The sequence below is a fragment of the Carcharodon carcharias genome, chromosome 2 (assembly GCF_017639515.1).
Source record: "Carcharodon carcharias isolate sCarCar2 chromosome 2, sCarCar2.pri, whole genome shotgun sequence".
NCBI classification, from domain to species: Eukaryota; Metazoa; Chordata; class Chondrichthyes; order Lamniformes; family Lamnidae; genus Carcharodon; species Carcharodon carcharias.
In genome coordinates this window covers 118,047,615-118,069,976 of record NC_054468.1, presented here as the reverse complement: position 1 = coordinate 118,069,976, position 22,362 = coordinate 118,047,615, and the positions used below count along the sequence as shown (strand labels likewise).

Genomic DNA, 22,362 nt, shown 5'->3' with positions numbered 1-22,362 from the left:
GAATTTTCTGGCTCCTCCCACCAACGGGATCTTCCTGTCCCACCGAAGAGAATGGGCAGTTGAATGGCCTGCCATATCCGTGGAAAATCCCAGCCTATGATTTAAACAGGGGAATGAGAACTTGAAATCAAAGGTGTTGAGGGACCAAGGTTGGAATTGTCCCACATTCACACTAAGTGCAGTAGCGGCAGGAAAAGGACGTTTTACCTCCTGGCCGCAATGGCGGCTTTTCACGCTGTATCGTCCCAATCCCACCTCATTAATCACACATTCCCAGGAGACACGCCTTTTTTATGGCGGGCAGGTTCCAATTCGCCTGCCACACCGTCACCTTGCTACTTCATCACTCCGGGTGCTACGTTTAAAGTGCAGCTGCGTGCACACTTCTCAGTGTTTCTGGCCCAAGACTGCAGCAAAGAAGGCGGCAGGACCCCCAGTTTAATGACCCGTCCCTCAAGTGCCTTTTGGACGCCGTGGAAGCCCACTGTGGTTTCCTCTACCCCGTCTCTGGCTGCAGGAGAGGCCGCAACATTACCACTCTGGCTTGGTAGGCGATGGCAGTGGTGGTCAGTGACAATGCTGCACAGAAGAGGTTGGCCAACCAATGCAGATAGAGGATGAATGATCTCATCCACGCCGCCAGGGTAAGGCAACCATCTCATCACTCTAAATTCATACACTTAAGCCCATCACACACTCACTGGCATCTCGCTCACTGCCAGCTCAAGGGACATCACCATTCATTCTCTCACACACACCCTCACATCTCCATCTGGCCTCATCTCCTCTGGAGACTGCCTCCTCAGCCCTCACCATCTTGAGGCCACTTGCACAGATCAACATGTGCCCTCACATACCCTGAGATACCCCTCTCCCCATAACACCCCTCGGCCTGCAACAACTTCTGTTGCCTGTGGCATTTTCTCCACTTTCCCCAGGCAAGCCCTAGCCCTGCAGCTGTTGAAAAGCCACCCCCACCTTATGGCTGGTCTGGTAGGTAGAGAGCTGCCCATGAACTACCCTAAAAGTGATGGTGTGCTGTCTGTGAAGCCTGGTGCTGATGACTGAGTGCTGCCTGAAGCAAGGTAGGCAAACAAACCTCGAAGTGCAGCTTGCTAGGTGCACGTCGCTTAAGTACAGTTGTCAAACATGTCAGCGTGATTGTGCTTAGATGATCCAGTGTGGGGGGGGGAATGATTCCAGCGAGCTGAACTTATAATAATATGCAGATATATTATAATGAGGTTCCTAATATCCAATGGCGAGAAACGCGGCCCGCCATTGACAACTAGAGCGGATGATTGCAAACTGGTTTCACAACCAGTGAAATTTCGTGAAACCGATTTTTGGCCTTCTTGCCATATTGTCCGCTCACACCACTAAACATGCCCGACGCCAGCAGGCAAGGAAAATTCTGCCCCAAGTCAACAGAGATTAACAAGAATAGGTGTGGTAGGTAAGTGGGAGGTATAGAATGCAGAGATTTGGATGAATTTGCATTGAGCGATGGTGGAGGTTGAGAAGCCGGCCGGACGAACTTCAGTAGGACCAAGCATGTGGAGATAACAAACCATGGATGAGAGTTTCAGAGGCAGCTGAAGGTATTAATAAGCTTGCATAATGAGTACTTAAATGTCAAATTAATTTTAATATAGCCAAGTGCACGGTGGTGCATATTGGTTAGAAGAATCAGAAGGCGGCCAACTCCTTGGAAAACAAGAGTCTAAAAGGAATGCAGCTGCAAAGGTGGTATTCAGAGTATTCAAGTGCTATTCAGATTCATAAATTGTTAAAAGCAGTGATGCAGGCTAAAAACGCCATAAGAAGGTACAAGCACAGAACTGGGGTTCATTTCAACGGGAATAGAATTCAAAAACAGAGAAGTTATGTTAAACCTATGTAGAACGTCAGTCAGACCATACTTGGATCACTGTGGACGGTTCTGGTTTGCATATTACAAAGATGATGTGGAAGAACTTGAACAATTGTAAAGATTTATAAAGATAATACCAGACCAAGAGGTTAGAACTATCAAGAAAGACTGAACAGGCTGGGGCTCTTTAGATGAGACTGAGGGGTGCCCTGTTTGAGATCTTTACGATTATGAAGGCATTTGATTGGGTAGACATAGAAAAGGTGTAGACATAGAAAAGAATAGATTTGTGAACGAGTCCAAAACTAAGGGGCCAAAAATATAAGATAATCACTAATAAATTGAATAAAGAATTCAGGAGAAACCCATTTACTTAGAGAGTGGTGAGCATGTGGAAATTGTTATTACATGGAGTGATTGAGGCAATTAGTATAGATGCACTTAAGGGGAAGCTAGGAAAGATTTTTTATTTTTTCACGGGATGTGAGCTTCGCTGGCTGGGCCAACATTTATTGCCCATCCCTAATTGCCCTTGAGGCGGCGGTGGTGAGCTGCCTTCTTGAACCGCTGTAGTCCATGTGGTGTAGGTACACCCACAGTGCTGTTAAGGACGGAGTTCCAGGATTTTGACCTAGCGACAGTGAAGGAACGGTGATATAGTTCCAAGTCAGGATGGTGAATGGCTTGGAGGGCATTTTGCAGGCGGCGGTGTTCTCATGCACCTGCTGTCCTTGTCCTTCTAGGTGATAAAGGTCAGGGGTTTGGAAGGGGTACAAGAGGTAGAAAGAAATTTAAGGATACGTTGAAAGGGTGAGATGATGTAATTGGAGGAGTCTCATGTTCGTGTTTCTGTGCTGCAAAATTCTATATATTTCTTTATGAGGATATGTGGTTGGAAATTTCAGCTTACTGTAAAATAGTGCTCCAGGGTTGCTAACAGTCTAAGTCAATCTGAGACAATGGCAGAGGGGAGGGATGGAATTGGTGGCCAGATATGGTGCTTGTGATGGGTTCCAAAGACAATAGCTACAGTCAATGTTGATCTAAAGAAAATTGCGAATTGAGGTTCATCCAAGACTGAAAATCAGACAAGCAATCTGACAACATAGAGGTGTTGGAGAGGCTGAGGGTTAATGGAGTTAATGGAAAGAGCTGAGTACTCTTCAAGAACGTGCGTAGGCTGATCACAAACGTCTGTGTCCGATGTCATCGAGGAGATGATGGGGAAAAGGAAGGGGCTAGTATTAGATCCTTGGGGGACTCGAGAAGTAATGTTGTGGGCTGGGAAGAATAACCATTATTTGAGTTTGGAATGGTAAGAGAAGGATCAAGCAAGCGCAGCCCCAAGGTGAGCTCAACAATGGAAGAGAGGTATTTGAGGAGGATGGTGACTGCAGAGTAGCTAAGGAGGATGAACAGTATGAGATGACAGTAGTATATTCAAGGCTAGGGGAGTGAGCAGGAAAATAGGATTAAAAGAGGTAGCTCACGTGGAGAAAAACACTGGCATAGACCTAAGATAACGTTCACTGTATTCCTTTTCGCAGATGCTATCAGACCTGCTGAGTTTTTCCAGCTATTTTTATTTTTGTACTGGCATAGACCTGATCAGCCAATTTCTGATATATATTTGGAGATAGAGTGAGTGAATCTCTCCGAAAGAGACAATTTATCACAAATATGCAGATGCAGCACACAAACACAGTTATCCTACAGCTGGAGTGAAGCAACTACCATCACCCTGGGCTCAATTGACAAAGTCAATAGAAGCAGCTCCATTTATATCTCTCCACTGCTGACTAGGGATTGATAAAGTCTAACACGTGTGCCTTATGGCATCCCCAAGGCAAATTGACATACATCGGACAAGTGGTGAACATTGCTGCGCATTGAGAACAAGAGGGACATGCTATTTACACTGCATACCTTAGCCCTTAGCAGTTTCTACCTTGGCAGTACTTGCACTGAGAAACTCACCCCACTTGTTAGTGGACTCAATCACACACCATTCCACAAAAGAAGATGGGATAAACATTTAAACTAGTTAAATTCTGTAATAACAGGTGGAGAATGTGTTCATTTCAGTTTAGTACCAGGCTAACAGATGGGATATATATTTATGCCAATTTAGGACTGCACCAACAGATGGGATATGAATAATACTACATTAACAGATGGGACCTTTTTGTCACTGGTTCTGGAATCTAACAGTGCACTCCTGACCCCTGATGCCTTGCAGTTTCTGTCTCAGCCCTTAGACATTTTGTGATGATGTGTACTCCTGGGCTTTGTGAAATGGCAAGCAGATAGGCCATGTGAGCAGTTTATTATAAATTGTGCTAAAGGAAGGGCAATTCAAGGAGTTAATTTGACTATCTGTGATAGCACGTGGCATCAGACAGATCAAAATGGAAGTGCGACTGAAGATGACACTAAAGCATATGTAATTGCTTTGGCCAGATAGCGCTGTAACCCCTTGTGACATCTTACACTGCACAGTGGAAAGCAAAGGATATTTTTCTCCCTCTTAATCCAAGGATATAATTCTTAATGATTACAAAATTAAGTTATTTGGGAGATAGTGGTGACAATACCTGCTGTGCTACAGATTGCCACAAATTGGCAGAAATACCGAGGATTCTCCACCACACTTTCCAAAGACTGGCGGAATACCAGTTCAGTGTTGCCTAGCCATTGAAATTGAGCATCAAGGCTAGAAGCCTGAGTATGAGCTCCAGTGATACATCATCAGAGTTCACACACATTCTTCAAAACGGCCTCCATTCGGTCATACTGGTTCAATGTTGGGAGTGCTTACGAAATGATAATGAAATCAGGCAGCACTTGCACTCAGTAAAACAGGTAATGAATGCAAACCGCTGACCAGATCATTATAATCAGAGGGCTAGAATATAAAAGGGAAGGAGTTCTTTACAATTATACAAAGCCCTGGTTAGATCACATCTGGAGCACTGCGCACAGAAAACTTCTATTGGCCTTGGAGGGAGAGCAGTGTAGATTCAACTGAATGATACCAAGCCTCCAAGGGTTAGATTATGTGAAGAGATTGCACAAACTAGACTTGTATTCCTTGGAATATAGAAGATTGAGGGGTAATTTGATAGAGTTTTTAAAAAAAGATTTTGGAAGGGGTTGTTTGGAAAAGGAACATAACATTAATGTCAGAGAACGGTCATACAGGAGAGAAGTTAGGAAACACTTATTCACACAAAGGGTTATTGAAGCATGGAACTCTCTCCCACGAGAAGTAACGGTGGATGTTAGCTCAATTAATAATCTAAAATCTGAGAATGATAGATTTTTGCTCTCCATGAAATTAAAAAGATGTGGAGCCCAGGTGTGTGGATTGAGTTAGGAACAGATCAACCACAATCTCATTGAATGGTGGTTACAGGCTCATGGGGCTGAATGGCCTCCTCCTGTTCCTATGTTCTTATGATTAGATCAGGAATTTTCCAGTTGAGGGCTGATCTTGACGGAGGTGCCAATGTAGCCGTGGCCTATTTTCTCAAGCATTACTTAATCTCTAGAAAGGTCTAACTTAATGTGTAAGCAATAGTGGAATTCAAAGCTAAGATTTACATGCATTCATGTAAGACTTCAGGCTATGCAGCTGAAAAGTTTATTTAATTCGAACATAAGTGCTAATACGCTCTTTTTTACAATCCATTATGGCAGCGCAAGGCACAAAATGTGATTTAGCTCAATTATTACAAAATTCCTGTTGGGCAAAATAAAGCATTCTCAGTTCATCCATGTTAATACAGAGATGGTTAATGCTAAAGAATGGGGAATACTTACCCACTCATCCAAATTTGCCAGTAATTAGAGGAGTGATGCTGCTTTTATTTTAAGGGCAATATGTAAAGATTTTCTTTAAAGGGCGAAGCTTCAAGTCAACAATTATAAATCCAGTTGTCAATGTACACTATTTAGCACAACATTCCTGTGCATGAATGACCATAATAAATTCTTGATTCATGGCATTGGATTCAAATGCTTTTAATTGCCACTGGTTCTGCATGAATGTTAGATTCACATGCAATTAATCAGCATGATTAATAATGAATCCAGTTTCTTTCCTTTAATTGATGACTTTGGATTTTTTCGGTTGAGGCTGTTGTTGGCAGAACTGATGAAAATTTAGATGGAGACAGCTGCATATTAGCTGTCATTATTTCCCTTTGCAGAGACTGGTAGATGCTGATCATATCTGACTAGCCTGACTTGTTAAGAGATATTTACCTAAAAATGACAGGATGGCTGAGAGCCAAAATCATGAAGAATCATGCTCGACACAAGGTACCACCACTGTAGTGCAAATCCACCCCCTAACACTGGCAAAAAAATTCAATAAATCAATCCAAATGAATTTTTATACATGTAGATTATCTGTTTAAATGTTCTGCCATTAGCTATTTAAGACGACGGTAGAATAGTGGTAATTTTACTGGACTAGTGATCTAGGGGCATGGTCTAATTCCCTAGAGGCATGAGGCAGGATTTTTGGATAGTTGGGCGGGAGCAGTGGGCGGTCCCGGGAGCAGCCGGGATTGTCCCCCCGCCGAGAAGCTCAGCACTGCCAAGGTGGGGGCAGGAGGAGTGCGAGCACAAAAGTATGCGATGCGCAAGGGAGCTGCCTCAGGGAGCTGAAGAATTGTAAAAACAAAAGTAAAGGTTTTGAAAATCAGAAAAGAATGTCCCCACATAGGCCTCACTCGCATGAACAAGGACATAGTAAAAATGCTGTCAAAACATTTTTCTACATTAATGTCGGAAACCTCATCCCGCCCGTGGATGAAGTTTCCTAAAAAATCCAAAGGCTGCCTGGCCAATTCACCTGCCTGCCAACCGTAAAGTTAGACGGGCAGCGAGAAAGAGCTTTTAATTAATTGATTAAGAGGCCTATCAAGGCCATTGTCAGCGGATGCGCTGCTGACTTTTGCGCGTGCCCGCCAACCGAAATATCATGCAAGTGCGTGATGACATCGGGACACTTGCATAACGTCACTGCGCGATATTTTATACCTGATCAGGTTGGGCACGCACCCGCCCGTGGGATGCAATATCCTGCCCATGAGTTCCAATGCCATAATAGCAGTTGAGGGAATTTAAATTCTATTAATTAATAAATCTGGAATAAAATGCTGGTCTCATATTAATCATGAAACTATCAGATTGGCGTAAAAACCCAGCCGGTTCACTAATGTCCTTCAGGAGGGGGGAATCTGTCATCCTTAACCGGTGTGGCCTACATGTGACTCCTGATTTCTCTGAAATGGCCTAGCAAATCACTCGGCTGAATCAAAGTGCTGCAGAGAAAAGCACTGTGGCTGTACCTGCACAATATGGACTGCAGCGGTTCAAGAAGGCAGCTGCTCACCATCACCTTCTCAAGGGCAATTAGGGATGGGCAACAAATGCCAGCCTTGCCAGCGACGTCCCTTCCCAAGAACGCATTAAAAAAAAAGCTAACATTTCGTTAACGGTGCCTTTTGAGATGGTGGAATTTTAAACCGACAGGCTCAAAGCAGCTGCAACACACCCAGCTATGCCATGCTGAATCTGCAGTAGTACAACTGAATCTGTAACTCATGTTTAACTTCCTACAATCTTAAAAGGAACAATCTAACACACGTTTTGATAGCAGACGTACTAATAAAAAGGGCTAAAAATGATAAATATCTTAGATGGCTGCACACATTTCCCATTGTCCACACCTACCATGTCACACATCTCAGTGTCCAAATGGAACTCAGGCAGATCTCTGTGACACACTTGCAATTGATTTTTTTCCAGTTTCAAAACGGCAATCAGAATTCTAATTATGAGTAGTAAGAAAAATCACAATTAAATAATACTGAATCAAATTACTCTCACAAGTTTATTTTCCCTCCCAAAATCCTTTTGACCATCTTTTCTCTGCCCCTCCCTGCGCTCCCCCCCGCCAAGGTCTGAAAAATTGCAACTTTGAAAATAACATCTGAAACAAAAAAACATGACCTATTTCATAATCACATGATTAATATTAAGTGTTGTTATAAAATTGATATTCATGCCTTTAAGTGCCTTCATCGGCATTTTTGCTTGGAGGCCTCAGCATTTCTAAAAAACTTCAGATTTATTTAATATCCTTTACATGTCAATCATTCAAGGCAGTGTGTAATGACAGCAATATTCCTGGCCCAAATGGAGATGATTAGATATTTCCCTTGTCAAATCACATCTGGAAACCTCACTGCTGTAAGTGATTGGGACTCATTTCATGTCTTAAATTTTTGTTGTATAATTATCCTCCACCCACTGCATTTGCTGGGGAACTTAAAATGCTATTCTTTTAAAAACTGGGAGACATTGTTGTAGTTTCTGTCATGAGTTTGTTTGCTGTAGGTTGTGGAAGATATTTTTAAGTAGACTCTGTAGACTGTTTGCTCTAGTGCACTGTTTAAATAGATTTTGACAGCTGAGTAAATAGACCTAGGTCACAGTAAAATAGACTGTTTGCTGTGAGTCCTGTTGTAAGTTCCTCCCTAACCTTCAACTCATTGGCTGACAGTAGTTCAATAGACACTCTTCTCATTCTGTCAACTGATGACAGTTAGGAGCTACATTGTTGGCTCAAAGTAAGTTCCGAATTCTTTGAATATGGTATATTTTCAACAACAAAAAAATTATTCAACAGGCAATAATCAGTAGCATCATGCTCTTTTGAAATAGCTCAGTTTGCTGCTTCATAAGAGCACAAGTGCTATGTAAGAACAGCTCCTATAGTTTCTCCACAATTATTTTTGCATGAAGGTGACTAGTTGTTTCCACAGCGTGAAGAAAAATAATTTGTGAAAGATGTAAAAGGTCTTCAAATTTGCCAAGATGCTTTGGAATAGGATGGAAGATTTACACGTTGAGAATAAATCACGAAGGATATTGAGATATCCTAAAGGCACATAAACCAGTTTTTGTCCCTCAAGGATTCACATATTAGAGTTTATCTCCTATGCTATTCCACATAGGGAACCAAAACTAAATGTAGTTCTTTAGGTGAAAAGGTATAAGAAAGCAAGGAATAATTGGTTCAAGGTGGGCAGATGTTACTCAGCCTCAATTCTAAAGCCATATATTTTGCCCTCAATGTTATATTTCTATTATAAATTCTTTTGTTCATATTGATATTGGAAACCTCTTAGCTAGAATGACTAGTTTACATTGGTAGTTTCCATTATAAGTGTGGACATGGTGATTTATAATGGTTTAATAATTAATAAAAGTTGATATAAGGTCCTTGCAGATTTTTAATACTTGATAAATATGCCACAGATCAAGATGCCATGATAATAAATTTCACATTAACTTTGATTTTACAAAGCCTAAGATCACTCATGATTGTACTGAATGGCAGAGCAGACTTGATGGGCCGTAAGGTCAACCCCTGCTTTTATTTCTTGTTTGCTTGTCTTCATACCAAGACCTACTTTCAGGCCCAAAAAGAATATGGCTTTGAAAAGCTAAATCCAAAGAAAAAATGTTTAGCAAAGGTTTGCCTCCATGAGGCCACATTACAAATGGAGTGGAGGGGGAAACCTTTGATGTCTTATAAGGTACCTCACATTTACATACCATGAACATCTATGGTTTTGGCAATTGCCAGACTGTCTGTTTATAACAAAGATGTACATTCCTCAAATTACTGTGGAGTTTCTGAAGAATTTCTCAAATGAAATAAGCAACTGTATAAATATGTGAAATGATTTCATCCCACTGGCTCAGTCTGCAAGAGCTATAAAAACATCATGTGTATTGATATCTGCATTTGGTGTACAAGGGACAAGTAAGAAAAATTAGAAATTAGTGCAATCTAAAACATAAGCAATTTTTGAAAAGAAAATTTGATGAGGTCTAAGAATTGCTCAGTCCAATTATGCAATAAAATACATTGCGTTTGCTAGGGCAATCTGAACTAATTTAAACAATGGCCAGGAGTCTTGAAATTTTATAAAATGAGTTTTTAAGTAATTTCTCTGGCACTAAGATCTACCTGTTCCAATTCCTCTTAAACTCATGCCCTCTGCCACCTGCCTCATGAGAACACCACCACCTCCAAGTTCCTCTAAAAGCCACACACCATCCTGACTTGGAACTGTATCGCTGTTTCTTCACTGCCACTGTGTCAAATCCTGGAACTCCCTAACTAAGAGCATCGTGGGAGTACCTACACCACATGGATTGTAGGCTCAAGAAGGTGGCTCACCACCATCTTCTAAAGGGCAACTAAGGATGGATAACAAATGTTGGCACTGTCAGTGATGCCCACAACCCGTGAACCAATAAATTAAAAGTAGAACATCTTCTGGATGCAAACAAGACCTTCCATGCTGAGGGTGAGAAATTTTCTTTCTCTAGGGTTTAACAATATGCTGTAAACTCTAGGAAGAACTCCACTGGTTCACACAATTCATCAGAGTTACTGGCTCCGACTTGTGTAGAAGAACTAGAAATTGATGTATCAAAGAACCAGGTATTCCTCATGGAGCTCACATTTATCTGTTTCCTCAGATACTAAATTCAGTTTCCAGAACCAGAGCACACAGGGTGGGCGGGGGATTATGGGGAAACCAATAAACAACTACAATAATCCAAAGCAGCAATGCATTTGTCCCTATTTCTAATGCCATGGAAGCTCAAAGTCAGGTGCAGACTTACAAGTTGAAAGTGTGCTGATTTGATCTATTTTAAATAAACAAATTTTAGTTTTTAAGTTACTGTGGAGGAATAAAGACAAGTCAGTATCAAAACAAAACCATAGACTGAGTTCTGACAAATGGTCACAGTGAAATAAGAACATGGCATACATTGGCCATATACAAGATTAAGGAATGATGCAATTGAAGTGTTTAAGACGAATGAAGGATATGATATGGTAGATAAAAACTATCCTCTGATGGGGAGCTCAGAAGCAAATCCACTGCACACCAGCCAAAAAGCAAATTTTCAGATCAAGCTGAGACTGCTTCTACCAGTGTAGGTTCGCAGTTGGACTGAAGTTTAATTGGTTAATTGGTTGAACAACTCTGCCTACTTATCAGTAACAGAGAACGCAAACAAGTCTGATTCAACTTCACCAATGCAGGGACAGACTATGCCCATTGGACCATCCTGAATACATGAAGCCATTTGGCTTACACAACTCACAACATTTGCAATTCAAGAGTATTAACAAATACAACAACTAAATATCATTCAACTTCACAAGTGCAGATATCTTACAACTTGGTTGACCACACAAGAAAACAAACAGGTCCAATTCAACGTTGTCAAGACAAGAAGGGAACCATATCCTATGCTGCTGGACGCACCTGAGGAAGTCCATCTTCTTCTCCTCAACGGGCAAGGACCTGGCCTTCTGTCACACAGTAGTGTGATGGAATGCCACTCACATATGACGACCTGTTTTCAAAAGTATTGGTCCTTCGCGACACTGTAATTCCTTGGTGTGACTAATTATATATGGCAATCTATGGAGGATCATAGGATAAGGAAAAATACCAATTGGTCAATTTCAAAATTGTAATTTGAAAAAGAAATTTACTATAAATGTGGCCTCACTGGAGCAACAGCAGGTGATCAAAAATGAAAACTCATTGGTGGGCTCAGTGCAACCTTTTACAAGTTGCAATAAGGTGAAATAAATGGCTGTAAATCAGACCGCTGGCACAGTGACATAAATCACTTAGCTGCAGGCTGGTGATTAGAGCTTACTAGAATTAACAGTCAATCTAAATTAAACAGAGCCACTAATTGTTATGAATTTGCATAAGTCAAAGTGAATCTGATTTGAAAAGGCACCCTTGCAATTACAGGATTAACTCTGAATTAAATTCATTCTCGAGCTGCCTGAACCAGTACAAACATCTGATCCTAATTAAAATTAGTTTAAGTGTCCATTATGGACTTTTCACATGTTTCACAAGTCACTGCATTATGTGACATACTGGTTAAAACCATGATGCAAATAGGTGATATTAAGTTTCTTTTTTTTTGGTAAACTATTCTGTTTGTATATCAACAAATTTTACATATGTCAACATGTTTTCAGGCTGTGACTGCTTATTCTGTAGTCACAATGAAGTTAAGATGCACTCAGTTAGGTTGGGGATTTATTAATGCCATAAACTGTAGATTAGATTCTAGGATCTTTCGCCAGACAAATTACCTAGGTCAGCTGCCAGGACTTTTTGCCCTCTAGGCTGTTCCCGGGAATACACACTGAGATAAACATCAACCGTGGCTGGTGGACCATCAGCTCAGTGAAAACTCTCCTTGGTGTGCCCAAAACTTGCTGGTCTTCCAGTGCAAAGAGTTATCCTCGACTGGGTGGTGCAGACTGGCACATTCCAAGGTGAGAGATGCACTAAAGCTTGGGGCAGCCACTGCAGAAGTGCAATGGGAAAGGCCACTAGCTAAGGCCTTTCAGGCATTGTACACCGAGGGGCAGGAAACTGTGTAGCATGTATGCCTGACATGGCATGTATATTGTGAATATCAAGAGCATTGACATTGTATTGAGGCACTGTTACGAAATGTAGAAGTTTAAAATAAGTTACATTGGTATTTGTAGGTTTTAGGAATGAGTTTTAGCTTTAAAGTTTAAGTTTGATTTGTATTCCTGTATCTCTGTGTTAAGAAAGGTCAAATGGAGTTGTAGTTTCACTTTGAAAGGGTGCATACATTTGTAATGAGAATTTTTTATGACTGTTGCAGCTCAGTTAAACAGACAAGGGTAGAAGAATTGAACTCTTGCCTGGCAACAGGGGGCCAGAGAGGAAGGTCTCTCCCACAGAGACACACGCAGAAGAAGAGAAACAACTGTTGTTTTGGAAGCTGTTTGAGTTCAGCTGGTTCTGAAAGTTGCTGCCAGAAGAGACTGGGACAAAAGGGACAGATAGCCAGTCCCAAGCTAAAGAAAAACCCCAAGGAATCCAGGGGAGTGGAAAGGGGGAAAGTCCAAAGAAGATCTTCTAGTCAAAGGAAGGATTGGAACCTAGGAAAAGGTCCTGTCAATGAAGTTAAGAGTGAGGGACAGAGAGAAAGGCTTCAAGCTTCAGAGTTAAAGAGACAAAAGCTGCAGAAAGCAGATTTAAAGTGAGAGCAGCTTGCAAGAGGCAAGAAGGTCCAAAGAAACAACTGAAGGTCTGTAACTCTTGCTATGGGCATGTGAAATAGTTCTGTACTGTTTATGGCTGAGTTGGATAGAGTGTGAGCGGAAGGCAACTTAATTGCATGTAGTGACCGAGGGAAGAGGAACATTAGAAGAAGAGTTCAAAACCCTGGAGGTGAACTCTTGCGGAAAACATCTGAGAGAAAGCGTTGGTTTGGGAGAAGATTCTAAGGTAAGGTCTTGGGAGAGTGGAGGTTGGAAACCCTCGTGTGAAGGACAGAATTTAGCGAATCTGGTTGGTTCAGGGTGTGACAAGCGTCTGAGGTGGAGCTGATGAGAGATCCAAAGCATCTGATTGAGGTGCCATCTGACACTTGGTTTCAGAGTGTGGTGTGTCTGACCACAGGGTGCCATAGATTTACATGGACTATGTGCTTACTGTGAACATTAGAGTATAAGATAGCTTTTGTAACTTGTGTTATCTGACAAATCTGTATACATCTGTAAAGGTATAGTTGTGGGTGAAGGAGTATTGTAATATAATTAACATGTTCTTGTTGAATAAATGTTTTATTCATCTGTTAAAAACTCATCAGCAGACCCCTGTGCCTCTGTTCAGTAACTACTCTCCACGTATCTAAACAAACAAATAAAAGTTAGGATCTATCAAGCTGGGTTCCACTCTGGGGTCAGGCTTGTCCAGGGGTAACCTCAGCTGGTATCATAACAGGCACTTCAGAGTGCAACATGCCGTATGGAGAAAAGTTGAACTTTATTGCACTTTCTGTAATATTCAATTTGAAATGTACATTTACAAATTTTATGAATGAAGCATATTTTTGGTAAAAATAAAGTTACCTCGGGCAGCTGGATGATCAGTTATTAAGCACAAAGGAAGAGTTCATTCCATAAGGTAGGAGAAAAATAATTGGCAGAAGCTCCCCCCTTAGATCAGGTTTGAATGTCCCTGAAGCAACAGGTAAAAAATGTAAAATGGTATTATTAGCAATGTTGCTTCCCCATTGCCACCAATCATCCCTCCAGCTGGGGTCCAGGGTGCCTGGCTTAAGAAGCTAAGAAACAAGAGAGAAATAACAATCATGTTTTTCCACTCTGTGTGTTTAGAATATGCAAAAGGTGCAATGCTTGCTTTTGACCTTGGAATCATCAAAACACTATCAATATAGGCTTAAGATGTTCATATTGCCAGTCTCTCCAGGGGTTCACTATTAGTCTAGATAAAGGGGAACTTGCAGATCATTGTGGAAATGCTCCTACTGTCACAGAATACAGTCTCCCTATAACTAAATAGAGAGCTGTAATGCTTGCACTTAGTGCTGCTTGAACTAAACTTGTTCACACCTTTATCTTGAAATACAGTCCAACAGGGCTAAAATCAGAAATAATTACCATCAACAACAACCAAGGATGGAACAAGGATTGCACACGATCATTTAGCTTTAATTTAAAGGCAAACATGGCTGGAGTTCAGATTCGGCTTTACACAGGACCGAATTATCAAATAGTTATTGTTCTTAATAAATGAAGTGAATGTTAGGCCCTGGAGTTTAAGCACCTCAGGTTAGGCTGTCCTTTGCAATCATTTGACAGCCATGGCTACCTATTTCTGAAGCTGACTACTGAAACGCACACCAACGCAGCCAGTTGAGAATCCACCTGACAAACTCCCTGCCAAGACTGACCACGAATGCTTTCAAGCTCAGTAACCACACTGGGTTCGGCAATTATAGAACACAATTCGCAAAGCAATTGATCCATGATGGAAAGCAGTTTGATACTTCACTGCTCAAATCCTCTAGAGGAGAGAATAGATTACATACCAGAGCTTGCTTGTCAGCTAGCCATTCTTTAATAGTCGACACTGCAATTTCAGCTGCATCATCTTGAGGGAAACCTAGAAGAAAAGAAAATGAAGATCTCCATTTTAATTTCAGAAATATTTGATAAAATGGAGGCAGAAAATATTCACAGATGCTTTGTTTTACCACAATCAATTGCTTCACTTAATAATCTACAATATGGAAGCCCAATCAAGTCTATACTTGTGGTAGTGGTGGGTGGGGGGTGTGTGTGGAGGTGCGGTGGAATGGTGGTGCAAGGAATTGAAAGAGGGAAAGAAATCTCTGCATTGTGGGCTTGAGCAATTGTAGGATTTATAATTTGAAAGAAGGAAGAACTGTCAATATGGAAGGATTTTTTTTAAAGAAACAAAACTAAGACCTGTATTTTTATAGCACCTTTCACAACCACTAGACATCTCAAATGCCTTAAACCAACCAGGTTAACCAAGGAAGTTCAGGATAGTATCAATTTGAAAGAAAAAACATACAATGTGGCAAAGGTTTGTGGTAAGCCAGAGAATTGGGAAAGTTTTAAAAACCAACAAAAGATGACGAAAAATACAATAAAGAGGAAGAAAATAAACTTTGAGGGTAAACTAGCAAGTAATGTAAAAATGGACAGTAAGAGCCTTTTTAAATATATAAAAAGGAAGAGAGAAGCCAAAGTGAACATAGGTCCCTTCGAGAATGAGGCTGGGGTAATAATGGTGAACCAGGAAATGGCAGAGGAGTTGAATAAATACTTTGCAGCAGTCTTCACGGTGGAAGATACTAATAGCATTCCAAAAATTCAAAATCCAAAGATTCTAAATAATCAAGGGGCAAATGGTGGGGAGGAAATAAATACAATAACTATCAGTAGAGAAAAAGTATTAGGGAAACTGATGGGGCTAAAGGCTGATAGCCCCCTGGACCTGATGGGTTGCATCCTAGGATATTAAAGGAAGTAGCTACAGAGATAGTGGATGCACTGGTGATAATCTTCCAATAATCCTTAAATCCTGGAAAAGTCTCAGAGGACTGGAAAACTGCCAATGTAACACCCTTATTCAAAAAGGGAGGGAGACAAAAAACTGGTAACTTATAGGCCAGTTAGCTTAACATCCATCATAGGGAAAATGTTAGAGTCTATTATAAAGGATGTAATAACAGAACATTTAGAAATACATAATATAATCAAGCAGAGTCAGCATGGCTTCATGAAGGGGAAATTATGCCTGACAAATTTATTAGAATTCTTTGAGGAGGTAACAAGCAGGATAGATAAAGGGAAACCAGTAGATGTAATAAATTTGGGTTTCCAAAAGCCGTTTGATAAATATAGTAACATAGAAAATAGGAGGAGGAGGAAACCATTCAGCCCTTTAAGCCTGCTCCGCCATTCATCATGATCATGACTGATCATCCAACTCAATAGCCTGCTCCCGCTTTCTCCCCATATCCTTTGATTCCTTTTGCCCCAAGAGTTATATCTAACTCCTCCTTGAAAACATACAACGTTTTGGCCTCAACTACTTTCTGTGGTAGCGAATTCCACAGACTCACCATTCACTGGGTGAAGAAATTTCTCCTCATCTCAGTCCTAAATGGTCTACCCCATCACCTCAGACTGTGACCCCTGGTTCTGGACTCCTCCACCATCGCAAATCACACATAAGACTATTTAATAAGAAAAGAGTCCATGGTTTTGGGTGTAATATATTAGCATGGATAGAGGATTGGCTAACTAGAAGATAGAGTTGGGATAAGGGAGGCATTTTCAGGATGGCAACCTGTAGCAAGTGGAGTGCCACAGGGATTAGTGGGGCCACAATTATTTACAATATATGTTATTGACTTAGATGAGGGAAGTGCATGTACTATCATCAAGTTTGCAGACGACACAAAAATAAATGGGAAGGCAAGTGGTGAGAATGACACAAGGAGTCTACAGAAGGATATAGACAGGTTAAGTGAGTAGGTAAAACTTGGCAAATGGAATATAATGTGGAAAAATGTGAGTTTATGCACTTTGGCAGGAAGAATAGAAGAGCTGAATATTATTTAAATGGAGAAAGACTGCAGATAGCTGCGGCACAGAGGGATTTGGGGGTCCTCATACATAAATCCCAAAAAGCTAGCATACAAGTTCAGCAGGTAATAGGGAAGGCAAATGGAATGATGACCTTTATTTCAAAGGGAATGGAGTATAAAAATAGGGAAGTCTTGCTAAAACTACACAAAGCACTGATTAGACCATACCTGGAATACTGTGAACAGGTTTGGTCACCTTATTTAAGGAAAGATATACTGGCATTGGAGGCAGTCCAGAGAAGGTTCACTAGGTTGATCCTAGGGATGGAAGGATTTTCTTATGAGCAGACGTTGAGTAGGTTGGGCCTGTAACTCATTGGAGTTTAGAAAAATGAGAGGCAACCTTATTGAAACATAAGATTCTTAGGGAGCTTGACAGGGTGGATGCTGAGAGGCTGTTTCCTCTTCTGGGAGAATCTAGGACTAGAGGGCATAATCTCAGAGTAAGGGGTCGCCCATTTAAAACAGAGATGAGGAGGAATTTCTTCTCTCAGAGGGTGGTGAATCTTTACTGCAGAGGCTGGGTCGTTAAGTGTATTCAAGGTTGAGATAGACAGATTTTTAATCAGTGAGGGAATCAAGGGCTATGGGGAAAAGACAGGAAAGTGGAATTGAGAATTATCAGATCAGCCATGATCTCATTGAATGGTGGAGCCGACTCGATGGGCTGAATGGCCTACTTCTGCTCTTACGCCTTATGGTCTACTTATAACCACTGAAGTGCTTTTGAAGTCTAGTCACTGTTGTAATGTAGGAAACACGGCAGCAAATATGTCCGTAGCAAGCTCCCATAAACAGCAATATAAATGGCCAGATAATCTGCTTTTAGCCATGGTAATTGATGGATAAATATTGACCCAGGATACCAGGAAGAACTCTGCCCTGCTTTAAAATAGTGCCATGGGAGCTTTTACGCCCACCTGAGAGCAGGTGGGGCCTTGGTTTAACAGCTCATTTGAAAGACAGCAGTGTCAACACTGCAGTGCTCCCTCAGTGCTGCACTGGAGCGTCAGCCTAGGCTTTTGTGCTCAAGTCTCACCCGATACTGGTATCGGTTAATTTCATATAAGTGAGTGCTACACGACTGTGTGCTAAAACTTGCATGAACTACAGAGGTCCTCTGGATCATTTTCATGGTTTGATGGACAATTTAATAACAACTTTAATCTATATAAAACTTTTAACATTGTTTTTTAAAAAAAAAACAAATTCACAATTTTTTTGTGCAAAAAAGCCTGCTGATATTGAAACTGTTTTTAATAAGAAAAAATGCAATTCATTTTTCAGGTTAAACTGGTATTATAGTGAAATTACTGTTCTCTTGTGTAGGAAACCTACAAGACCATTCTTTTCTCATTCAAGCAGTGGGTTGTGCTTCACTGATCAATGGAAATCGATACGTTCAGTTGCAAAGTGCTTAATCTCTGCCTACACATTGACTAAATCCCTTAATTATAATTTCAGCAGTGGCAACACATGTGATTCTCAGAGGAGCCAATGTAGCTGGTAGCGGAGGTCTCAAGCTGACGCCTGTGTTGAGGCGAGGGAGTCATCCCTGACTCCTTCAGATCTGCTTCGACATTGACCCAAGACTCCTGGCTTGGACACAATGTTGGGCCTTCCTCTGAGAACAGCTGAGCATTGTCAAAGCTGCAACTTTAGATATGCTCAAGCATTCAGTTCCAGTTCAACTGCAGGAAACCATCCAGAACATTTTATGTGAAATATACTGATGGTTCCAGGTCAACCGCCCAAGAAAAATGAGGGTAGCACAGCCTTTGATTTGGAAAGTCTTGGAAAATCAGTTTTGAGAATCTGACAATTTCCACTGGAACTGAGTGGTTAGTATAAGTGAACTCAAAATTACTGCCTTCTCCATTCCAACAAGGTGCTTCTTAGAAACGCTTAACAACCAACTTCCAATATAATACAACATTTAAAGTAAATAGTGAATCCATGTAATGGCATCAAGATTTAACCAGTAAAAGGGTATTCACTAAAATCTCAAAAAACCATTGACATCCTATATATTTTCTGTAATTACTTTCTGTCAACCTTTTTCCATTGTAAATTCCTATATCCACGAATATAATGAAGAGTGATCATGTAAATGTGTCACACATTGGTAACAGCCACTACCAGTGGAAACATTTCAGCACCTCCTCCAGCAGCAGGGTGTAAATACAGTATGAAAAGTTTACATAGGCAATTTAAATTCTAAATATGGAGAGGAGCTTATAATGGAAAAAAGACAATAGGCAATGCAAGCACATTGAAGATATTGGCCCAGATTTTGCATTAATAATAATGGGGAGGCCATCAGTTCTCACTGTTACAAAAGAGAAAATTCATGGCGACTTGTGCAGCTAAACCCAGAAACCTGGAAGTTACAGTCCAAGTTATCCTGCTGCTCCACAAAGTGCACTGTAACAGTCCTTCTTAAGAGACTCAGCACAGTAATCAAGGCAATGACATGAAGCTAGGGTGTTTAAACGTTAGTTCCCCATTAAAAACCCAAGAAAAAAATTAGGACTGGTACACTACAGCGTGAATAGTCATTACTATTGCCCAACAACCTCTCTGGCACTGAAAGTTTAAATTTACAAGTGTGGAGTCTGATTCCTTCAGAACTTAATTAATATACTATATAAAAATTATAATTATATAATTAAAATTACATGAATAAAAAATATTTTTTTTACTTTTCCTGTCTGCCTCTTAATTCCATTTGTTTTCCCCAATTTTTATTTTGCTTGTATTTTCTGGCTTAGACTCCCGTGTGGCTCAAAGAGGATTCTTCAATCTGATTGGTTGAAGAACCTTACTGTCTCCTGTTCTGCTCACACACATCAAAGATCGCCTGTAGAGGGCACCACAATGGATCAGATGCCAGATAAGAGCAAATCTCCACTCAAAAGCTTTCAAAAAAACTTTGTGGGTGATGTCAGCAAGGCGAATGGTGAGTACTGGCTGCAAAACCCAAGACGCCATTTTTTATTTTAATATTCAGTAATGGCATATGGACAAAGCTGGCCTTTATTGTCCATCTAAATCTGTCCTTGAGGAGTTGGTGATCTGCGTCCTTCTTGAACTGCTGCAGTCCTTTTGGTGTAGATGTGTATATATGTATCCTTACTACATAAAAAATGAAATGTTGGTGAAAACACTTATTGTTCATTTTCATTCTACCTTAGACTAAAGGACAGACAGTATTAAATTCCCTTTCAGCCCTTCTTTAAAACTTTACATATAAACTTTACTTATAGAATATATATACATACATACACAAACACACATGTGCACATATAGTATATATAAATACACACGTGCATATACAGTGTATATACATACACACGTGCATACAGTGTATATACATACACACGTGCATATACAGTGTATATATACACACATGCATATAGTGTATATACATATATACACACACATATAGTGTATATACATATATACACACATATAGTGTATATACATATATACACACATATATAGTGTATATACATATACACATGCACATACATATACACACATGCACATATATACATACACACATGCAGATACATATACATAGCCACACATCCATATACATAGGCACACATCCATATATAGTATATATCCATATACATAGGCACACATCCATATATAGTGCATATATATATACACACATGCACATGTAGTGTATATACATATACATACACGCACATGCACATATAATGTATATACATATACACACACATACACATATAGTGTATATACATATACATACACACACATGCACATATAGTATATGTACATACACACACCACAGAAATTGTGATTCTGCCCAACTTGATTATGCTGGTGTTTGTGTTTCACACGAGCCTTCTCCACCCCTCTTCATCTCACCCTATCAACATATCCTTTTATTCCTTTCTCCCCCATGTGTTTATCTAGTCTCCCCTTGAATGCACCTATACTCCTTATCTCAATTACTCCCTTTGATAGCAAGCTCCACATTCTAATCATGTCTTGTACAGAATATTCTCCTGAATTCCCTCCTGCATTTATTGGTGATTATTTTATATTGATAATCCCCTAGTTTTGGACTCCCGACAAGTGGGATCATTCCTCCATGTCCACCCTATCAAACTCTTCATAATCTTAAAAACCTCTTTCAGGTCAGCCTTCAGCCTTTTTGTTTCCTGTTCCCTAAAATGTATTTTTGAGCATTAGATCACGGAAAGGTTGTTTACCATTGGATAGTATAAATACAAAGTTTCATTCATCATATTTTTGTCACTCTTGTTGCAAGCATTTAAGTGACAGATTTTATTAGTAAAATTTAAATTGTCTAAAACTTGCTGTATCAAGCTAATTTAAACACTACATGTAATTAGCTTCTGTGATTACCAGTTTTGTCTCAAATAATTACTTTGTGCGGACAGCTAGAATCCCATGGGCTTGTACTTAGATATATCAAAACGTCAGGCCCACGTATCTGGAACCTGAATTAATTTTATGAAGTACTTAATTATTTTAAAGTTATTACTGAACTGCTTGCATGATTTTTTTTAAAAAAAGACACTCATTTCCAGATATCTGAAAATATCTTGGAAAATTAAGTCAGCACTCAGTTTAAACATTTTTTAAAAGCAATGTTTCTCCTGTATTCTCCACTTATTCTTCAATGGTTCCAAAGGCAGCAGAACTTGCCAAAATGACATTCTTGACAGTGAGTGTCAGTAACTATTCAACCGCTAAAGTGTGACCATCCAGCCTTCATACATGTCAACTGTTTGCATTTTGGGAGCTAGCCAACATGTCAGTAGGAGCTACAGACCTTCTAGGGTTGACACCATCCACTCGGGAAGAATTGGAGTACCGTGACAGTGTTTATTTGTCAGAAGTTGGTGACATGCTCATGGTGATATTTAAGCAAATGAAAAAAAGACGGTGCAATCTCCACAGTTGTAAGTCCTAATTTTCCGCAGATAACGTAATGCTTGATGTTGAGAGGACAGTCAATGATTGTGTCAATACTTTTAAAGTTCTTACAAAGGATAAATGCTGTGCACTAGATACAGGAGCAACTAAGATTGAGGTGCTGAGCAAATCATGACTTACGGAGAGTCACGTATTGGTACTGTAAGTATAAAGAAATTTGCAGAAGCTTTTGAAAGCATTCTTCTTTTTATTCATTTACAGAATGTGGACATCACTGGCTGGGCCAGCATTTATTGCCATCCCCAGTTGCCATCTATAAGATGCTGGTGAGCTGCCTTCTTGAACCGCTGCAGTCCACGTGATGTAGGTACATCCACAATGCTGTAATGAAGGGAGTTTCAGGATTTTGACCCAGTGACAGTGAAGTATATTTCCAAGTCAGGATG

General features: G+C 40.3%; 1 protein-coding gene across 1 annotated transcript in view; it reads right to left on the bottom strand.

Annotated features, from left to right (window-relative positions):
• Positions 1-22,362, bottom strand: part of macrod2 (mono-ADP ribosylhydrolase 2) — an 897,762-nt gene that overhangs the window by 202,641 nt on the left and 672,759 nt on the right. Inside the window, exon 9 of the mRNA XM_041212085.1 lies at positions 14,888-14,961. Coding sequence (XP_041068019.1) covers positions 14,888-14,961 — 74 coding nt within the window. The remainder of the gene's footprint in view (positions 1-14,887; positions 14,962-22,362) is intronic.